General features: G+C 49.7%; 1 protein-coding gene across 1 annotated transcript; it reads right to left on the reverse strand.

The window, feature by feature from the left end:
• Positions 1-552: 552 nt before the first annotated feature.
• Shmt1 (serine hydroxymethyltransferase 1) lies at positions 553-20,795 on the reverse strand. Its single transcript, XM_028857513.2, is given in 13 exon segments — positions 553-1,015; positions 1,258-1,368; positions 1,774-1,890; positions 3,863-3,985; positions 5,583-5,612; positions 5,615-5,698; positions 8,183-8,395; positions 9,364-9,445; positions 12,256-12,416; positions 12,744-12,859; positions 14,524-14,669; positions 16,718-16,814; positions 20,423-20,795. Coding segments are annotated over 12 exon segments (1,434 nt in total). The 5' UTR covers positions 16,796-16,814; positions 20,423-20,795; the 3' UTR covers positions 553-842.
• Between the last annotated feature and the right edge of the window lie 336 nt (positions 20,796-21,131).

Below are 21,131 nucleotides of genomic sequence, written 5' to 3' on the forward strand. Positions count from 1 at the left end.
TTTTTTTTTTGTTTTTTTTTCGAGACAGGGTTTCTCTGTGTACTTTTGCGCCTTTCCTGGAACTTGCTTTGTAGACCAGGCTGGCCTCAAACTCACAGAGATCCGCCTGCCTCTGCCTTCCCAAGTGCTGGGATTAAAGGCGTGCCACCACCGCCTGGCAGGTCATTTTTCTTTTAAACAAAATGTTATGTGATTTGCTATTTTACCTGTACATATGTCTGCACCTCATGTTTGCCTGGTGCCCTCAGAAGCCAGAAGAAAGTATTAGATCCTCTGGAACTGGAGTTACAGATGACTGTGATCCGTCATGTGGGTGCTGGGCATCAAACCAGGGTCCTCTAGAAGAGCAGCTAGAGCTGAGCCATCTTTCCAGCACCTGACACTAACTCTTGCTTATACATCTGTCTAGTTCATGATATCAAACTCAGAGCAGAAAACTGGAGCAGTCCTACTGGGCATCCTACTGGGCAACAGAATAGGAATAATAGAAAACACAAGAGTGGACCTGGACATTTCCTTACCTGCCACAGGGCCCACTGAGAAAGGAGAAAGGAGAATTCTGGGATCTTTAATACCTCTGCCTCATGCTGCAGTCAATAAGTGAGATCAAATGGCTACACAATACTTTCCCCCCAAATAATTCATTATATAAAGCTGCTGAAAAGTGAAGTTTCAAATTTATAGTCCTTAATAACCTGTCCAGAATCTGAAACGAGAACAGCCTGTCAGAAACACCCTCCAAAGCACAGTGCAGGCTCAGCTGTCCACTCTCGAGAGGGTGCAGGGTTCACAGGGTCCTGGAGCAGTCCTACCCTCATGGTAGATGCTGGCTGTGCTAGCTGTCAGTAGTCGGGCAGGCCAGGTATTGAGAAGTTGGAAGCAAAACTCTCCACATCTTCCCGGAGAGTCCTCACAGCACTCTGGTACTTCTCATCCCCTGCCAGCTTCTCCTTGAACTCCTTGAGCGTCGCCCTCACGGCCATGTCGTTCTGAATCTGCAGAGTGAGCTCTATCCCTGTGCAAAAGACAGTGGTGCCATGTGTGGCTCCCTTCACTGCATAGCCTGCTGTAACTCATAGGTGTCAATGTTCTCAGGTGATTCCAGAATGTGTCCCTTGGCAATAGACATCTACAGACCTCATACAAGAGGGAGTTGTAGACCAGCTTTCACCAATGGCTGGGTCTTAGCTACTAAACACTTGAGACACTCCATACACACAAGTAAGGCATTCAAACTTCCAACACCTTACCCCTTACCTCTGTGGATAAAGCGTGCAACTTTTCGGAAGTCTTCTTCCAAAAGTCCACGGGATGTCAATGCTGGGGTCCCCAGTCGCAGTCCACTGGGCCGTAATGCGCTCTTATCACCTTTGAGACAGACAAGGTCTTGAGCTGTGCCAAACACACCACTGTGCCCACTGTATTTTTTAAAAAAACGGTTGGGCAAAGATCCTGGTCTGTGGATCCCAGCTTGATCTAGCAAGGAGGCAACTGACTTAAAAAAAAAGTGGGTCTGAAGATAAAGAAGCGTATGGACCACTGTATTAACCTATGAAAAGCAGTCCACGGTGTGGCTCTGGGTCCTTCAGAGGTGAACATCTGTCTGGGCCTGACAGGAGAAATGCTACTTGTTTAAAGAGTCCCTGCCTCTCTTACAGTCAATGTCCTTCCTCTACTGTGGTCTGTCTCCTAGGCTGCATACTTCCAACTCCAACACTGACTGAAAGAGATGCATTAGGAGAGCTATGGAAGGAAGAAGCATGGGTGTCTCACCTGGACAGGTATTCTTGTTGCAGGCAATAGAACAGGCTTCTAGTACCTTCTCAGCTCTTCCCCCGTCGGTGCCCATGGGGCGGAGATCCACTAGGATCAGGTGATTGTCAGACCCACCTGGAAACAGTTGGATACAATGGGCTATAGAAGGATGGCCACACAAGGGAAAGAACCCGCTGTTCTGGAGAGGTGGGCAGAGATGCTCCAAACCTAGGAACTGGGAAGAGGATATAACTGGCCACACAAAGGGGTGTAGAGCTTCTGGCTGAAATGTCCAGCAGCTTCTATAGCCCAGACTGTGTGCCATGGTAGAGACCCACACAGGCTGAAGAGGTCAGCTTTTCATATTCTGTGACATTTAAATGACTCTAGGTAAATGTTCTACCACTGAGCACACCCCCAGCCTTTCTGAAGCCAGTTTTAAGAGGCTCCTCCTGGGACAGGTATGGTGTTATATGCTTTCAATCAATCCCAGCACTTGGGCAGAGGCATATGGATCTCATGAGTTCAAGGCCAGCCAAGACTACATAGTGAGACTTTTATCTCAAAAAATCAAAACCAAACCAAACCAATAACCAAAAAGATCTCCTTTTAAGTAGCACCGGAGTAGTTAGTACTCAATTACTAACTAGTAGTTAGTAGTTCAATTACTCATGCAGATGAGGTAATGACTACATGTTCAGGAGGCTCTGAGCTTTTGTTCCAAACCCCATGAGGCTTGTAAAAGAGACTGAATACCCTTCATTCAAAATGCTCTAGATCAGAAGCAGTGTTTTGAGATTTGAGTGTTTTCATATTTTAGAATATTTGCTAGGCCTTATTGGTTGAGCATCCCTAACACACAAATTCTAATCCAAAACTTTGCAGGCATCTGGTTTGTGTTCAGAGCCTTCAGATTTCAAAGGAGATATGCATTCATGACATGGGTAATGCTAAGATTCAGATCTCAAGGGTTCCTAAAAGTTCATGGTGTTACAGGCTTGCTCTCTACTCTAGCATTGTTGAAAGGTGACAGAACCTGAGAGATGGGACTGATGCTGGGCACTGTGGTTGGTATATGCCTATAACAATACCCAGCATTCTGGAACTGGAGGCAGGCCAGCCTGGGCTATATAATGAAACCCTGTTTCAAAAAGACACTCCCCGAAAAGATAGGCTTAGTAGGTCTCTAAGTCACTGGAGGACTGTGGCATCTCTGTCCCTTCTCTTTCTTGTTCCCTGGCTGTGAGCTAAATGGCAGTGATCCCCCACAAGCTCCTACCATGATGTACCTGCCCAAAAGTAAAGGAGCTAATAATTGGGTCATCGACTGTGGACTGGACCAGATACTCCGAAAGTGAGCTAGTGTATCTTTGTGTTAAGCTGATTATCTCAGGCACTTGGTGGACACAGCTGGCTAACAGAGGATTGATGATAACAGAACTTTCTGGACCAAGCCCAAGGCCATGAAGATCCTGAGGCTCTAGGTCTTTCTACTTTGATCTTTGATTAAGCCATGCTGTGGCCTTGGAAGACCACTGTTCTCACTTCAACCCCAGACTGTTCTTGAGGGATGATTCCAAAGATGCAGCTTAATTAAGTCTACAGCTTAGTTTTGCAGATCCACAGCCAAGTCCCGCGTCTGCAGCCCCGCTTCCATCAGCTAACATGCTGGAACCCCAGGGGCCCGGATCAAAACATGACTGGTATGTCACAAGGCTGTTATGAGAGTCATATTTTACACTCAATACTTGACAGGAACCAGGGAGAGCCTACTGTGCCCTGGCCTCATGGATGGTGTGAACCATCACCAAATGGAAGGATGCTGGCTCTGCCACCTGCAAATGGGTGACAGCTGTAACCTGACATCTCTCAGGTGAGTCAGAGCTGTTCTCAGAATGTGCCGAGTCCCCATACTGGGTGGCGCGTGGCAGCTACTGAGGCACACGGAAGGATAAGACCTGCCGCTGAGGGTCTGCTCAGCCGCCTGAGGTGGCAGGAGTCACTGCAGTGATGGCGGCCACACCCTGGCCAGATGAACCGAGAGGCAAGACTTCAACACAGCACCCAGGAGAGGGGGTCGGGCCAGCACTGTGTGCATTCGGGATACCTGTGACTATTTTGTAGCCCAGCTCGGTGAGGGCCTCGGACAGAGCCCTGCAGTTGGCCACCACCTGGAGCTGGTAGATTTTGAATTCTGTTGTCATGGCTTGCTTCAGGGCCACAGCAACACCTGGAGGAGGAGACAGATTTTTTAAAGACAGTGGTGGCTCAGAGGCAGGCCTTGCCTTCAAGGAACCCAGTGTCTGTGAAGTACTACACCCCTCCCCACACGCCCAGTTATACATTCCTGTTCTTTTACAGTGCTGGGGATAGAACTCAGGACTACGGCTGTGCTACACCCCCATATGCATCGTTTTAGCCCTGTAATTACCCTGCCGCCCTTGCAGAAGTCACTGAAGCCACTCCCTGAGGAGTGGGATCTTTGGAGGTGATCTTAACTCTCGGGATGAAAGCCTAGTGGTAATCTGGTTACAAGGATGGCTTTTAGTCCTTTTTATGCTTGACATATGGAAATGTATCTCTGGATGAATAAAGTCAGTCAGTGATGTAATGCAGCACTCTGAGCTAGCTGTACCCCCAGAAGGGATGGCCCGTTTGCCTCTCACCACTCAGGAGCACTGACAGACACCCTTGTGAATTCCTGAGGGCTGTTTGACTACAAGGGAGACGAAGAAGCAGAGCACCATGCAAAATGCACTTAAGTCCTGGTATGGAGCCTCCTGTCTGCTGTGGAGACACTTGGACCAGCAAGCCCAGCATCATCGGTAGCAGGAACCATCAGAGCTGAGCATACAAGCACAGTGGGGAAATCTGAAAACCTGCCCAGGGCCCACTACATCCCCCGCCCCACACCTCAGGCATCTTCTATGCTCCGCCGATGAGCTGTGTTAAGCTAAACTAGTTTCAAGCTCGGAGATCTGTCTTCCTCTTCCTCCTCAATGCTGGGATTAAAGGCACGTGTCACCATGCCCCATTTATTTCTTTTAATTTTATGTGTATGGGTGTTTGGCTTGCATGTGCGCGCGCGCGCGCGCACATCACTTGCATGCCTGGTGCCTGCAGAGAGCAGAAGTGGGTATTGGAGTCCCTGGGACTGGAGTTACAGATGATTGTGAACCCCCTGTGGATGCTGGGAATTGAGCCAGGTCCTCTGGAAGAGCAGCCAGTGCTCCTAACTGCGAAGCCATCTCTCCAGCCCCCATGCGCTGTTCTTTCCAGTATCCGTGTACACACTGGTGTCTTGCCTGAGAAACCCTACCTTGTCCTGAGCGCCTCAATACCAGCAAGTGCCACAGTCACTGCCGAAATGACAGGGAAGTGATCAAGACTGTTACAGCTTATCTATAAGCCATGTGTCCAAACAGAGGGAAAAGGAACCCAGGTTCAAGGTGCAAGGGTCTTAAATGGAAGCCTACACCCCACAGGTGTGGGGTTGATGGAAGAGAAGCAGCCCGTCCCGTAGAACTGGGTGGTACTTTTCTGTCCTGCCAGCCATATTCATCTTTCAGCTATCTTCCCTGCCGCAGAGCGCTGCCTGAGGATGGCCGTCTGAGTGGGATAGACACTTCTCTCCTGTCCTCACCCTGTACCACTTTTAACTGCACCCCCCCCCTTCCTGTACAGACATTTTCTCCCAAGTTCCTTCTCCAGTGTGGAAGTCCAGGAACATCCTTTGGAGGACAGGCAGGATGGGAATTATAGACTTCATGGGGCTGTGACGGCTAGGGTGCAACCCAAGGGCTCTACAATAGACCTGGTGACATTACCAGCAATGGCATGGTTGTGGGGCCCCCCTGGAGGCCTGGGAACACAGCAGAGTTGATGAGTGACTCCAGCTCATAATGAATCTCTTTGCCAGTCTTGGGATCCACGCTGCGCACACCTGGTAAAGAAATGAGCAGACCAGTTCCTCTGACTCACAGCCAAATTGGTATGTATAGGCAGTCCCACCTCAGCCTGGACTGGGGTGCAAGGAAAGCTGTGTTACAACACCAGAGCAAAGGACCCCTGCGGATGGCTGGATTGCTGGTTTCAGTTGTACACCGCCTCCCAACCCCCTTTTTGAGACAGTCTTGCTTTGCAGCTTTGGCTAACCTGGAACTTAAGGGATCCACCTGCCTCTGCCTCCCAAGTGCTGGGATTAAAGGTGTGTGCCACCATGCTTGGCCCCCTTTTTTTCTTTTTTTACATTCTGGAAAACTAATGAGGTTATTACAAAGCCAACCGGTGATGGTTTAGACATGAGCACAGGTGATCTTAAGACAGAAACACTGGAGTCTGCACTCAGTCTGGATGACGACTCTCCCATGGCTCCCTAGATAGATTCCCCTTCCCTATCCTTTACCAGCCTGTATGGTCTGGCCACATGCTATTAGGGCAGACTTGCATGCAACTGGTCAGATGAGTGGCTGGTTACTCAGATGTGAGGTCCAGGACCCTTCCCCCCACCCCCTCCCTTGTTTCCTTAATTTAAAAAACACAACTCTAGCAAGGGTGTGAGGTGCACACCTTTAATGCCCACACTCAAGAGGCAGAGGCAAGAGGATCTTGGGGTTTGAGGTCAGTCTGTTCTGCAGAGCGAGTTCCAGGACAGCTAGGGCTGTTACACAGAAACCGCGTTTCAAAAATAAAAAACAAAAACCCACAAATCTATTACTGTGTATGGGCATGATATGTGTGTGGACATACATGTGCTATGTATGGCAAGTACCATGGAAAAGGTCAGAGGGCAACTTTGTAGAGTTGGTTCTTTACTTCCATTCTACCTTTATGTGGATTCTGGGGATTGAACTCAGTCACTGGGCTTGTGTGGAACATGACAGAGTGACAGTATGATGTGGTAATGCTCAGATGACTCTTCGTGAGGAAAAGCAGATAGTAAAGACAATTCCTACTCAATGGTAAGTATCAGTAACACCTACATGTTCTTGTAAAGCAAGGACTGCTAGAGAAGCACTCTGGGTCAACTCCCTGAATCCCCAAACAGTCTAGAGGCACAGGTGCTACTGTGGTACTCTCTGCTCTAGAGATGAGGAAGCAAGACTCAGAGAAGCTGATGGGGGCCCAAGATGACACAGCATCAAGACAGGCCAGATCCACTGACTGGCTGAGGACCAAGTCCCACTGCACACAGCAGACACACCAAAGGTCTCCAACTTGTGCCTCACCTATAATCTGATCACTTGAGAGACTGAGACAGGAGGCTTGTGCTATAGAATGAGATCCTGTTTCCAAACAAAAACAAACAAACAAACAACAACTCCACACCAAGCAAGCTGACAAAGGTCCTCAGGGACCAGAGGACCTGGGAGACTGAGGAGGCACTTGACTAGGCCTTGCCCTCAATAGGGCAGGGTGGGCTAAGGCAATAAGAGCCTGCCAGGCTACGACAGACTGGAGGGCTAGTTTCTCACTTCTGCAAGGCTACCTAACTGTTGATAGGACTTGCACCACCGTGGCAACTCCAGAATAAGGGGAGCATGTACAGAGGTGGGGTGTAAGGTAGTGGGAAGAGAAGCACCTGACTAAAATGATGAAACTCGTACAGAGGTTACTTGTATGTTTTATGCATGAAACATGAGTCTGAACTACCTAGTCGTGGCTGGCCTAGAACTTAACTATGACAACCAGGCTGCCCCTAAACTTGCAGCTGTCTCCTGCCTACACCTTCCAAGGGCTGGGATTACAGATGTGCACCACCATGCCACTCCCGCATCCATGTTTTATAGCTTAATTATTGTTGTGTGTCAGTGTGTCAGTCTCACTATTGCCCACCCCCACCCCCTTCTGAGCAGAGTCTCAGGCTGGCCTCGATTGCCTGATCCTCCCGCTTCAGCTTAAGAGCTGGGATTATAGGTACGTACCACCACACCCAGCCCACAGTAGTCTTTATGAGGGCCATCGAGACAGCTCAGCAGGTAAAGGTGCTTGCTGTACAAACCTGTTAACCCGAGTTTAATCCCTGGATCCCACAATGGAAGGAGAGAACCAACTTCCAAAAGTTGCCCTCTGTCCCTGACTCATGTGGCATGTGAGTACTCCACCAATAACGGTATTTTTTTTTTTTTTTAAATCCTTCTCTGACCAGTATACTAGACCATAACAAGAAGTTCATCAAAATATTGCGGCATTCTGGAGCCCTTGGATACCCCAACCTTCCCCCTGTGGGGAGGGTCAGGTGAGCCTAAGGCCCTTCCTGTCTGTCACACACACTCGGGCCAGAACTGTGGCTTGGGACTTCCTTCAAAGCCCAATGCTGCTCTTTCCCGGGGAGCTCTCAGAATCCTGACCGTCAGAGTTCTCCCGGCTTCTTCCACACGGGAAGTGTTAACCCACCCTCTGCCCGTCCCAGCGCGTGGGAACCTACCCTTCCTGTAGAATATCATGCCGGCACGGCAGCCTCTCAGGGTTTTGTGGGTTGTGGTGGTCACCACGTGGCAGTGCTCGAAAGGGGAGGGTACCACCCCAGCTGCTACCAGCCCGCTGATGTGTGCCATGTCGGCCATGAGGTACGCCCCGTTATCGTCAGCGATCTTGCGCAGACGTGCGTAGTCCAGGTTCCGAGAGTAGCAGCTGGTACCTGAGACACAGGAGGAGACAGGAGTGTCAAGGATGTGCAGAGCAGTGAGCCAGCCTCTGATGGACAGATCTGCAAGGAGATCTCCCCCCACCCCACCCCCCGGCTTTAAGGACAGATGTGCAGTGTGCCCTCAAAACCATCCCTGAGCTGAATGTGGCGGCACGCACACACACACACACAGACAGACAGACAGACACACACACACACACACACACACACACACACACACACACACACACGGCACTTGGAAAGCCAGTGGATCTCCGAGTTTGAGAGCAGCCAGGGCTACACAATAAGACTTGTTTCAAAACAGTCAAACAAAATAAAACCACCCCTGTGTGTTTATACATGTTAGGCCTAAGGCGTCAACCACCGATCTACTAAGCACTATGGATGGCAAGCTGTTAAAATTTGTCCGAGAGGGATGTAAACAAGGTCTACCTTCCCCTCACATAATCCCAATAACAAACCAAAGTACAAGCTCACCGTGGGAAACCAGAGCTTATTGGGCTTGCTTATGGGTGAGAGGTCAGTGACAGAGTGTAGGTGGCCCGGATGCAGTTGTCCTGGAAAGTCCTCGCCAGCGTGGATGGCTTCTCCGTAACAGTGTAAAGAAAGCTCCCTTCCCTTCATGGAGGCCCCGCGCACTTAGGGCAGAACGGCAGATGGCTGGGAGACGTGGCCTGACACTCGGGGAAGGGCTCAATAACTCTTCTAGCTCCCTCCTGTCAGCCCTCCACAGACCCAAGCAAGATGGACCCTTGTCAGCAGGCACAGCTGACCTCATGAAGAGGGCAGCAGTCTGGCTCAAAGCATAGCTTTTTACAATCCAAGTCTTGAAAGGGCAGAGTAAGTCTCAAGCTGCGAGCTCTGCACAGTGAGCTGGAGGATGGGGTATCTTTCCATCCTTCTCTGGAGGAGGCAGAGGCCCTGCCCAGGAACCAGGCTGCGCCCCACGTCCCACTCACCTGCGATGATGAGCTTCGGGTGAAAGAGGCTGGCGTTCTCCTCCAGCTGGTCGTAGTTGATGTAGCCAGTGTCTGGGTACACCTGGTGGGAGCAGGAAGACACAGGCTGGCTGCTTCCTCTGGCCACACAGTGCGCCCTGCACACCCACCTGAGCCCATTCAACCTGCCACGACACGGACCAGGACCCGAGGCAGGGCACTGTATTCAGCTTGCACAAGGGTATACAAGGGCAAATATCAATCACACAGGCTTGGGAGTCCTCACGGGGGCCTTGGGATAAAGGGGAGTCTCAGCCCTGGGTACCACACCATGTCACAGAACAAAAAGCCCAGGAAATGAGAAAAGCTCAGCCAAGCCTATAATCCCAGCTACTGGCTAAGGCAGAAGGATTGTCATGAGTTCAAAGTCAGCCTAGGTTACAGCGTAAGACACTGGCTAATCAATAAAGACAAAGGATGGAGAGATGGCTCAGCAGTTAAGAGCATTTGCTGTTCTTGCAGTGGACCCGCGTTCAATTCCCAGCACCCACACAGATCCACACAACTGTCTGTAACTCCAGTTCCAGGAAATCTGACACCCTTTTCCAACCTCTTCAGGCACCAGATACACACATTTTATATATGTATACACAGACAGACAGACAGACAGACACAGGACTTGGTTACTGTTGTCCCATATTTCCAAGCTGGGCCTGATGGCACTGCCTTTAATCCCACACTCGAGAGGCAGAGGCAGGTAGATCTCCTGAGTTTCAGGCCAGCCTGGTCTATATAACAAGTACCAGGCCAGGAGGGATACATACAGAGAGACTTTATCTTTAAAAAAAAATTTTAGCCGGGTGGTGGTGGCGCACGCCTTTAATTCCAGCACTCGGGAGGCAGAGCCAGGCAGATCGCTGTGAGTTCGAGGCCAGCCTGGCTACCAAGTGAGCTCCAGGAAAGGCACAAAACTACGCAGAGAAACCCTGTCTCGAAAAAACCAAAAAAAAAAAATTTAATTTCTAGGCTGGCCAATAAGGATCTATGACAAGAAATCCTCAAGCTGTCCACAAAAAAAGTTACACCCACATCTAACTATTACAACTGAGACTTGGCTGATTTTTACAGTAAATAGGATGCTATGAAGATGACAGCGTTGTGTGTGGTGTGTGTGTGTGTGTGTGTGTGTTTGTGCACATGTGTGCACGTGCACCCACGAGTACCATGGAGCACATGTCGAGGTCAGAGAGAAACTTGGGGGAGCTGGTTCTCTTATTTTCCCATGTGGGTCCTAGGGTTTGAACTCAGGTCACCAGGCCTGGCAACAAGCATTTTTAGCTACTTAGGTACCTTGCCAACCCTCAAATTTCTTAAAAGAATAAAAATCACATCTAACAGTTGAGCAGAAAGATTCACTGTCACCTTTTCGTGGTAGCAAACAGAAAACAACCAGGGACAGCATATTAAACACCAAATAATCCACAAAGAGGTCACCAGGAAGGACACACTCCCACACAATAGAAACTATGCATGTTTCCTTCTTCTGTCCAGGCACCCGTAGTTGGTTTTAGGATTTATTTATTGCATGTGTATGGGTGTTTTGTCTGCATGTATGTGTGTGCGCTATGTGCATGCCTGGTGCCAGTAGAGGCCGGAAGGTGCTGGATCCCCGGAACTGGGGTTGCAGACAGTTGTAAGTCACCAGGTGGGTGCTGGGAGCTGAACCCAGACCCTTTGCAGCTCCTCGGCATCTCCAGCGCCCACTGCTGGTCAAACAGACAATTGTTAATGGTGCACAGAAGTCCGTGGGACTTTTTTTTAAAAAAAAAAACATAAGGTCTCACTGACTTGAAACTCATGTAGCATCATCTGGCCTCAAACTTCATGATCCTTCTGCCTTAGCCTCTGGTGAATTAAGACAGAGAGCAAGTGTCACCACCTCTGGGGAGGCCTCAAACCTATCTTTCTTCTCTCCTTCCCTTTCTTTAGACAGGGCTTTATGTAACCTCAAGGTGGCCTTGAACTTTTGAACCCACTGTATCCACCTTCTAAGGGCTGGGATTACATTTGGTGAAAGTCCCACTCTTGCCGAGCTAGGGCTGGAACCTAGGGTTTTGTGCATAATAGGCAAGTACTTTGATCACCTGAGCTACATCCCCAACCCCCTATGTGCATTTTCTGGGTTCATCTGATAATGCAGAAGAGGCACTCGACACATATCGCCCCTACACACACACACACACATACACACACACACACACCACATGCTGCCCCCATCCCCACATATTTGCTGTGGGCACTTGCTCTAATGCAACAGATTCCACTGGTGGGTACATGGCCGTAATAATGGCTGAGGAAAAACTGTGAAATAAGGTAGTGGTGGGCTGCAGGGCTGGGCTGTAACCATATGCAGGCACGGGCTGGCTCTGATTGGGCTGTAGAGCTATGCTATTATTTTTTTTTTTTTTTTTTTTTTTTTTCGAGACGGTCTTCTGTGTGCTTTGCGCCTTTCTGAACTCACTTGTAGCCAGGCTGGCCTGACTCACAGAGATCCGCCTGCCTCTGCCTCCCGAGTGCTGGGATTAAAGGCGTGCGCCACCACCGCCCGGCTATGCGCCACCACCGCCCGGCTCTATGGCTATTATTAATGGTTTAGCTGCTGGTACTGATGCTAGAGATGGGGACATTGCTGACCTTGGTGAAGGCAGACCTGTGCCAGCAGCTGTTGCTAGGGGTCTGGCTATCTGATCCTTTCTCAGTTATAGCTTCTTCCATCATGTCATAGCCTGGACCCAAACCTTAACCACCCTTCTAGTAGAAGGGGACGCGGTAGTGCTGTGTAAATGAAATTACTTTTCCCCATGGGTGCCAACTCATAAGGAAAGCTCTGAGGAGACACACACACACCCCTACCTTATAAGGCATAGATTCAAAGAAGATAGATGTAGCAGAGATTTTCTTCTTGTCTGTCATGAAGCCATGAGTCAAATGACCTCCATCTGGCAGGTCCAAGCCCATGATACGCCCATGAGGCTCCACCAGGGCAGTATACACAGCGAAGTTTGCAGGGGAGCCTGAAACAGGGAGAACGGAGAGGCCATGAGTATTTCTACCCATGAGACACAAAGTGGCATCCGGGAGCTTGGCTACTAGACAATCACTCGGCAGGCTATCACCATGATTTTGCTAGTCCCACTGATGGTAAGTTCCAGGGCAGAATGCTACTTGAGAGGGGCGTACAGAGCTACGTAAGTGCAAAGGCAATGGAGATGGATGCATATATTCCCTGGCTTGTCTCTGTTATTTATGAGAAGCCTTTTGTAGGACTTGACTTGATGGCTGTAACACCATAGAGCCAGGCCTAAGGAGCTACCCAGGGTCTATGTGGATGCAACAATCACCTGAATAAGGCTGGACATTGACTCCCCAGCACTGAGGATCCAGATGATAGGCCTGCAATGCACGCTTCTGACACAGTGTCTCCAGCTCATCAATGAACTCATTCCCACCATAATACCTGTGAAGAGAAGCATGATCCACATCCCCCTTGGACCCAGTCTCTGTGCCTAGCAGAGGCCAAAGACGCCCAAGGGTGGGCAGAGCATGGGGGGGGGGATTTGAGTCCTGCTCTAAGGCTGCTGTGAGGATTCAGTGAAATATTAGTAGCTAGGCCAGGTTTGGTGGTACACACCTTCAATCCCAGCACTTGGGAGGAAGAAGCAGGAGGGGTTCCAGGCCAGCTGGTGCTATATACAAAGATCCTGTCCCAAGAAGAAAAGAAAGGGAAGGAAAAGAAACAAGGGTATCTCAGGACAGAATGCACTGCATTCTTTGAAGGATCTGTTTTTTTTCCTTCCTGTTTCCATTGGAACAAACGCATACATGTGCAAAAAACAGTCAACTTCTGTATTTCCTTTGCCTGATAATGATTGTAATAGATAGACAGACAGTCTGATGATGGAGGTGATATAGATAGATAGATAAATAGATAGATAGACAGACAGACAAAAGATCACTTGAACTTAGAAGCATGAGGCCAGCCTATGCTATGCAGTGAGATTCTGAGATTCTGTTTCAAAACAAACCGGTTTCAAGGTGGTGGTGTCTAAGTCAGTGGCAGACCTACCTGGTGTACATGAGGTCCTAAACTGAACTCCCAACAAGCACCACCAAACACAACAAAAAAGCTCAGGCAGAGTGGCGCATGCTCGCAAGCTACCACTTGAGAAAGAGGCAGGAGGATCAACACAAATTTGCAGCCAACAGATCCACACACTAAGTTGTATGGCTGCTACACAGTAAGACTCGCAAAACAAAACACCCAAAGTTTCAAGTTTTGAAACACTAGTTTCAGATACGGAAGGCTTAGCCAAAGAATCAAGTAGATAGTTTAATGAAAAACACTTCTGACTGTAAGCATTTTTGGGAAGGGAGGCTGAGCCTGCAATGCAGGGTTTTTACTTCCCAGACATCAAGATTCTCAGAGCAAAAGCCACTCTCTGTAGCTTTCCCACAGGACAATGACCTTTCCTACATCTCTCATAGACAAGCCTGCTATACCCACTTGAACTCGGAGGGACGAGGCCAGCCTATCCTAGGCAGGTCTTAAAGAGGGACTGTTGAGTATGACTGCTCTGAGAAAGATCCCAGAACCCACCCGAGCAGAGAACCGGAGGAGTTACATCAGAGAGCAGGAAGGGAAGAGAACCCGGCAGCTAGGAAGCTACAGGGTCTTGAAAGATACACATTAGTTGAAAGCCGGGCACTGTAAATTACAGCTGCCACAGCACTTGGAAGGCTGAGGCAGCCTGGGCTGGACAGTGAGTTCAAGGTCAGCCTGAACCACATAACAAGAAATAATACCAAAATGGTCAGAGCGGGACTTTAAGAACACTCAATTGTAATAGATAGACAGACAGACAGTCTGATGATGGAGGTGATATAGATAGATAGATAGATAGATAGATAGATAGATAGATAGATAGATAGACAGAGAGATAGAAAGGCCCGGTGATGTTGCATGCCTTTAATCCCAGCACTCTGGAGGCAGAGGCAGGAGGATCTCTGTGAGTTTGAGGCTAGCCTGGTCTACAGAGTGAGATCCAGGATAGGCACCAAAACTACACAGAGAAACCCTGTCTCGAAAAACCAAAAACCAAAAATAAAAAACACTCAACTCACCTTTGGCCTGGATACCCCTCGGAGTATTTGTTATTCAAGCAAGATCCCAGGGCCTCCAACACAGCTCTGCTGGCAAAATTCTCTGAGGCAATCAGCTCTAATCCAACCTTCTGCCGGTTGCTCTCTTTTTTAATGATGTTGTAAACCTTATCAGGAGAAAACAGACGTGGAGCTGGAGGGCAGCTCAGCTGCTAGAATGCTTATCTAGCATTCATAATCCCTTGCTTGGGTTTGATCCCCAGCACTGAATAGTTGGGGAGGGTGGCACATGCCTGAAATCTCAGTCCTCAGGATGTGAAGTTTCAAGGTCACCCTTGGCTGTACAAGAGTTTAATTAGAAAAAAGGCAACAAAAAAATAAATTAACAAAAGGAACTGCTGGCACGTGTCTCTAGTCTCAACACCTGGGAGTGAAGGTGGGGGTGACAGAGGCTCAGGGTCACCTTCAGATGGAGTGACAGAGGCTCAGGGTCACCCTCGGATGGGGTGACAGAGGCTCAGGGTCACTCGGAGGGGTGACAGAGGCTCAGGGTCACCTCGGATGGGGTGACCAGAGGCTCAGGGTCACCCTCGGATGGGATGACAGAGGCTCAGGGTCACCCTCGGATGGGATGACAGAGGCTCAGGGTCACCCTCGGATGGGGTGACAGAGGCTCAGGGTCACCCTCGGATGGGGTGACCAAGAGGCTCAGGGTCACCTTCGGATGGGGTGACCAAGAGGCTCAGGGTCACCCTCGGATGGGGTGACAGAGGCTCAGGGTCACCCTCGGATGGGATGACAGAGGCTCAGGGTCACCCTTGGATGGGGTGACAGAGGCTCAGGGTCACCCTTGGATGGAATGACAGAGGCTCAGGGTCACCCTCGGATGGGGTGACAGAGGCTCAGGGTCACCCTCGGATGGGGTGACAGAGGCTCAGGGTCACCCTCGGATGGGGTGACCAAGAGGCTCAGGGTCACCCTTGGATGGGGTGACAGAGGCTCAGGGTCACCCTCAGATGGGGTGACCAGAGGCTCAGGGTCACTTTCGGATGGGGTGACAGAGGCTCAGGGTCACCCTCAGATGGGGTGACCAGAGGCTCAGGGTCACCCTTGGATGGGGTGACAGAGGCTCAGGGTCACCCTTGGATGGGATGACAGAGGCTCAGGGTCACTCTCAGAGAGCCAGAGATCGAACCAGCATGATTTAGCATTATACCTAATTTCTATTGTTTTTGTTTGTTTGCTGAGACAGGATCTCACTATGTGTCTTGGCTGGCCTAGAATATAGTCCAGGCTGGCTTCTAATTCAGTGACCCACTTGACCCTCTGCCAGCACTAAAGGCATGAACACCACCCCCAGCTAATTCTACCCTCCACTTTGAGTATAGATGCTGCGGAACATTCAATTTCTCCACTTTAGAGGCAAAGCACTGAGTAGAAACCACTTCAATCTTTGAACAGGTCTCTTTCCCAGGCTAGAGAGATTCTGAGCTCCCCTCCTGATCCTGGGCAGTGGCAGCAAGCCACCATGCCCAGTGAGCCCATGATGGGAAACGCTCCTAACTCATGCTCCACACTGCCAAGCCTGGATGTCACAGGTGAGAAGCAGATGTCATGCAGCGAGGCCTATTATCAACTTACGTGGGTTTATTAGAGCATAACCACAGTGTGAACTGAGGACCAATGTGTACTAAAACCACTGAATTGTACAACTGAATAACATATCAATAAAACTATTATACATCAAGTTGCTTTTAGGCATTATGAGTGTGTCTATGTGCAATGTAAAGGAAGAAGAGCCAACCTTCTTCCTATGTCCTAGAGCACCTAGCACTGACCTCAGAAATACCTACATTTATCCCCAAAGGACTATCAGCCACAGCTTTTCCATCTGCCCCCTTTGTCGGTGGTGCCAGAGATGTAATTGGGAGATTAACTGCTCTGCTGCCGCACTACACACCAGCCTCCATCTGTCACTCTACAAAGCTGTCTGTACGTAGTAGTCAACTCAGGACTGTAACGAGCAATTGAGAGGCCGGGAATGCAGTAGTGCGTGGTAGGACACCTGCCTAACAGGTGTGAGGCCCTGGGTTCCACCCCTAACAGCACAAGAATCAAAATGAAACAAAACAAAAGCCCCACAAAGCAACAACAGAAAACCCACAGTGATCCCAACAAGACCGCCAATGTAAAGCCTGTGAAGGAGCCATCTCACCTCGGCGTCACTGTCCTTGAGGGGCTGTGTCAACATCTTCTCATGAGAGGACCACAGGCTGACATCCATTTTTGCCATTGCACTGGTTCAGAGTTGCCTAAAACCAGGGGAAAGTACATGTGGATTCCAACATCAACCTCCAGCAAGTCGCCTCTGTGTGGCTGATACACTATTTTTTGGTAAACATGAGCATAAATAAACCCCTGGATGGAAATCACTAGGGGCTCCTTTCTGGACTTCCGACCTGATTCTCCTCATTCCAAAGCCCTCTTTTCCTAAAGCCTCCTCCTTCCAAGGCCTTCTTAGTGGTTCTACACCCAGCCCTGCCAGCTAAACAACGGTCTTCTCTGATCTCCCACAGTATCCAACACAGCTACACTGGAAAAAGTAACCTGTCCAAATGATCAATGGGACCCTTGACTTAAACCAATCCCACTGGCAGAAAACTGGCAAGTTCCTGTGAAACAGTACACATTCCAGACTTATCAAATTCTCAGATTTTCCTGGGTAGACACATAAACTAACAGTGAACACAGGCAACTGGGATACTCCTTCCAAGATGCCCAGCAGCAGCACTTTATAGTTTTTTTTTCTCACATGGTCCAGGTTGGCCTTAGACTCAGCGTGTAGCTAGAAATGACTTTGAACTCCTCTTTCTTCCAAGTGCTAGGATTATGGGCATGCTCCACTATATGCAGCAGGCATTTTATAATTAAGTCCTGCAATCTCCACTCCATCTGGACACATTTCTCTCAGACTCCGTGTAAGCACACACAGAGTTCTGCTGTAAGAAACTCTCTCTGACTTGTTGGGGTCCACAGAGAATTCCTAGTGAGATCTGAGCTTGCTTTACACAGCAGGGCTGCATAAGGGGATGGATTAACCACATGCATGGTCACCAGGTGTTTGGAAGGGTCTGCACTTGGCTGTGCTGCAGGGAGGTCTTTTGCTCCACCCTTGGGCATTTCTATAAATAGCCCTTTAGAAGAGACAGAAGGGGCTGGTGGGTATTGATCCAGGCCCTCCTGAGGCTATCCTATGTTTCTGTCTTTCCTCTTGTCATCTAGGCATCTCTTTCTGTCTAAATATTCCTCACTTCTCCCTGCTCCCCTGGTCGTAAAAGTGGGGGCTGGTCCCCCAACACGGACTAGGCATCGAACAGCAAGGTGTGTTGTGCAAAACAGTTATGCACATAAAGTAAATAAATGCAAAACACTACATTCAGTCTGGACATGGTGGCACATGCCTTTAATTCCAGCACTTGGGAGGCAGAGGCAGGTGCTATCCTGGTCTACAAAGAGTTTCAAAAGAGCTGAAGATATGCAGAAACTCTGTTTGGGGGCGGGGGGCAGGGGTGGGGGACAAAACAAACCCACTGCATTCACAGCTCTTCCTTCACACAGTGGCTGGCAGCCCCTCCTGTCCTTTTCTGTTCATTTGTGTAAACTTTATTTACAGGACAAGTAGTTAAGAACCTTCCACTGGCTACTTTTTAGTGTTGTGGTCAACAAATCCAACTGGGGGTCCTGCCTTTATGAGGCTACCTCTGGTGGGGAAGGACCATAGACCAACACAAATACTGAATACAGAAGGCCAATTAGGTGAAGAATTGAGCAGTGGGGTGAGGGGTGCCCAGGACAGGAGGTCTCCTGATGGAAAGGACACCCCCACAGAAAGCGGCCAATCATGAGCAAAGAGCCCACTCTCCAAGTGGGCACACTCCCAGACAGACACAACCAAGAGGCAAACTGCAGAAACAGTGCCAAACACTAGAGCTCCTCCTCTCTCTGGAAGAGGTAGACAAAGGAAGTGTCAATCACCTTCAAACAAGACTTTCAGAACAGTTATTTTAACACAAGCATGGAATCATTAGACATATATATGGCCACACACAAAAAGCACTTAAGAGTCAAATTTGCGCTGGGGGTGGTGGGAGGGGGGATGGGGGGAGTGGCGCACACCTTTAGTCCAGCACTCGGGAGGCAGAGCCAGGCGGATCTCTGAGTTCGAGGCCAGCCTGGACTACAGAGTGAGTTCCAGGAAAGGCACAAAGCTACACAGAGAAACCCTGTCTTGAAAAACAAAGAGTCAAATTTGCTTCTGCAGCTGCAGTAGCAGCACCCCAGGAAGGAGAGGTTTATAGTGAACCTCAGCGATGCATGCAAAGCACCCCATGAGCTTCTTCCCTCAAAATCGGCACCAGGTAATCCAGGCACCTCTCTGGGCCCTTGGCAAATTGGAACCAGAGTCCACACCAGTCAGTTTGGACCTTTGCTCCTGGAATCCCAAAGGGCAGCATTTTTATTAAACAGTAACTGCTGAAGGCTAGAAAGGGATATCTCCTGACCATCAAGAGCGAAGATCCACTTGGAGTCCTCCTCTTCTCTGGAGGGCCAGACCTCTTATCCTTTGGCAAGGAGCATTCAATTGTCCCTTTCTCCTCGGGAAGACCACATCACCACCCCTGTCCATTCTGGTCCACGGATTCACTTGCTGCCCATTGACTGGCCCACATGCAGTGGCTTTTCTGGCCCCAGTGTTCATGAGTAGCACTTAACTGAGCCCTAGGTGGGAGCTGCAGGGGTGGCCTCCTCCCCCGCCTCCCCCCCAGCTCAGCAGTCTGTTCTTACTCCGACTCCTCTCCCTGGAATTTCCCACTTTGTATTTTGTTGTATGTTTGTTTGTGGTGTGTGTGTGTGTGTGTGTGTGTGTTTTCAAGACAGGGTTTCTCTTGTGCAATAGTTCAGGCCTGGAACTCAGAGATGTGCCTGTCTTAAAGGCAGGTGCCACCATTCCTAGCCTATTTAGTGCATTCTTAATTAGACTAAGAAGGATCTTCAGACTATATATTTTGTTTTTGTTTTTCTGTGTAGCCCTGGCTGTCCTGGAACTTACTCTGTACACCAAGCTGGCCTCAAATTCGGAGATCCACCTGCCTCTAATTGTCATTTTTTAGCTAACTCTGGGGAAAACAAGCAGCATTTTTTTTATTGAGGTCTATAGGTTTGCCAAAGCCCATATTCGTTTATCACTATTACTGCTTTTAAATTGTTATAGGGGTCAGGCATGGTGGCCTTTCTTGTCTCACACGTAGACTTCTGTGTTCTGCTTTACAGAGGACCCCAAAGGCCGTGAAACTGCTTTGTCTAACTAAGGTCATACAACAGAGCCAGAATTTGAGCTCCAGTTTACTTCCGGTCCTTCCCAGAACCCCAATTAACACAATTATTCACCTCTCTTTGACATTCCCTCAAGGAAGAAATTTAAAATGGATTCCGTAGGGAAACTAAACTGGTGTTTCCAGTCCTGCGACTGCCCGAGTCAAGGAAACACGGGTGTGCTTGCTTCAGCTAACCAAGGGTCCTCCAGACCTTGAAATAGAGGTCCTGGGCTAAGAACGCTACAACTCAACCTATCTCCTAGATAAGGGTAACACACTGCAGCCAGGGCGGTGCTAGTGAATCAAAAGCAGTGATTACAGAACTAGAGACAAACCTCAGGAGCTTCACTAACATGTAGAAATCAAGGGGTTCCATCCCCAGTACCCCATAAACCAGGACTGGTAGCTCTCGCTAGTGAGATGAAGGACAATAAGAAGTTCAAGGTCATCCTTGGCTACATGGCAAGTTCGAGGCTAGCATGTGCTCCTTGAGACTCCCCCACCTCAAAAAAAACAAACAACCGCAAGGATCAGACATTACATACCTAGTATTAGGAGTGAGGAGTATTTTTGCGAGAAGATCTCAATCTGCGGTCCAGGATGGCCTCCAATTCGCTTGGTAGCGGGATCTGGCCTTACACGTATGGTCCCCCGGCCTTAACGAAAGGGGCCAGGGCCGGCGTTGCTGGCGGACACCTTTAATCCCAGCACTCGGGAGGCAGAGGCAGGGGGATGGCTGAGTTCCTGGAGAGCGCGCGAAAAACGATCCGAGTCCCACCGCCTGCCGGGAAGCCACACCGCGCTGTCTGGGACAACCCGCCAAGTCCCAACAGCCCAGCACGTGCCCTGGGAACCAGCCCACAGACCACGTGACACGCCGCGTCCCGGGGAACCCAAACTTGGCGCGCGGAGGCCAGCGCTCCACTAGGCTCTCCCTAGCACAGCCCTGCCCCGCCCCGCCCCTTCGGCGGCCCAATCAGAGGGCTCAGTCAAGTAGAGCCCGCCCCCAGCCTCCCACGCGTGATGCGCGGCGGCAGAGAAGGGCAAAGCCGGAAGGAGGAAGATAGCTGCAGCTGCCAGGGGCGGGCGGTAGGAGGGGACCGCGCGGTCCCTCACCTTGGGACCTAGGACTTTTGGGCTTTGGATCTGACTGTGGAGTGAAGGCTTGTGTCATCCAGAAGACCTGGGTAGGGTTGGGGATCAAGCCTAGCTCGGGTTCAATTCCCAGCAGCTTTACAACTGTCTGTAACTCCA

The sequence above is a fragment of the Peromyscus leucopus genome, chromosome 8b, assembly GCF_004664715.2.
Source record: "Peromyscus leucopus breed LL Stock chromosome 8b, UCI_PerLeu_2.1, whole genome shotgun sequence".
NCBI classification, from domain to species: Eukaryota; Metazoa; Chordata; class Mammalia; order Rodentia; family Cricetidae; genus Peromyscus; species Peromyscus leucopus.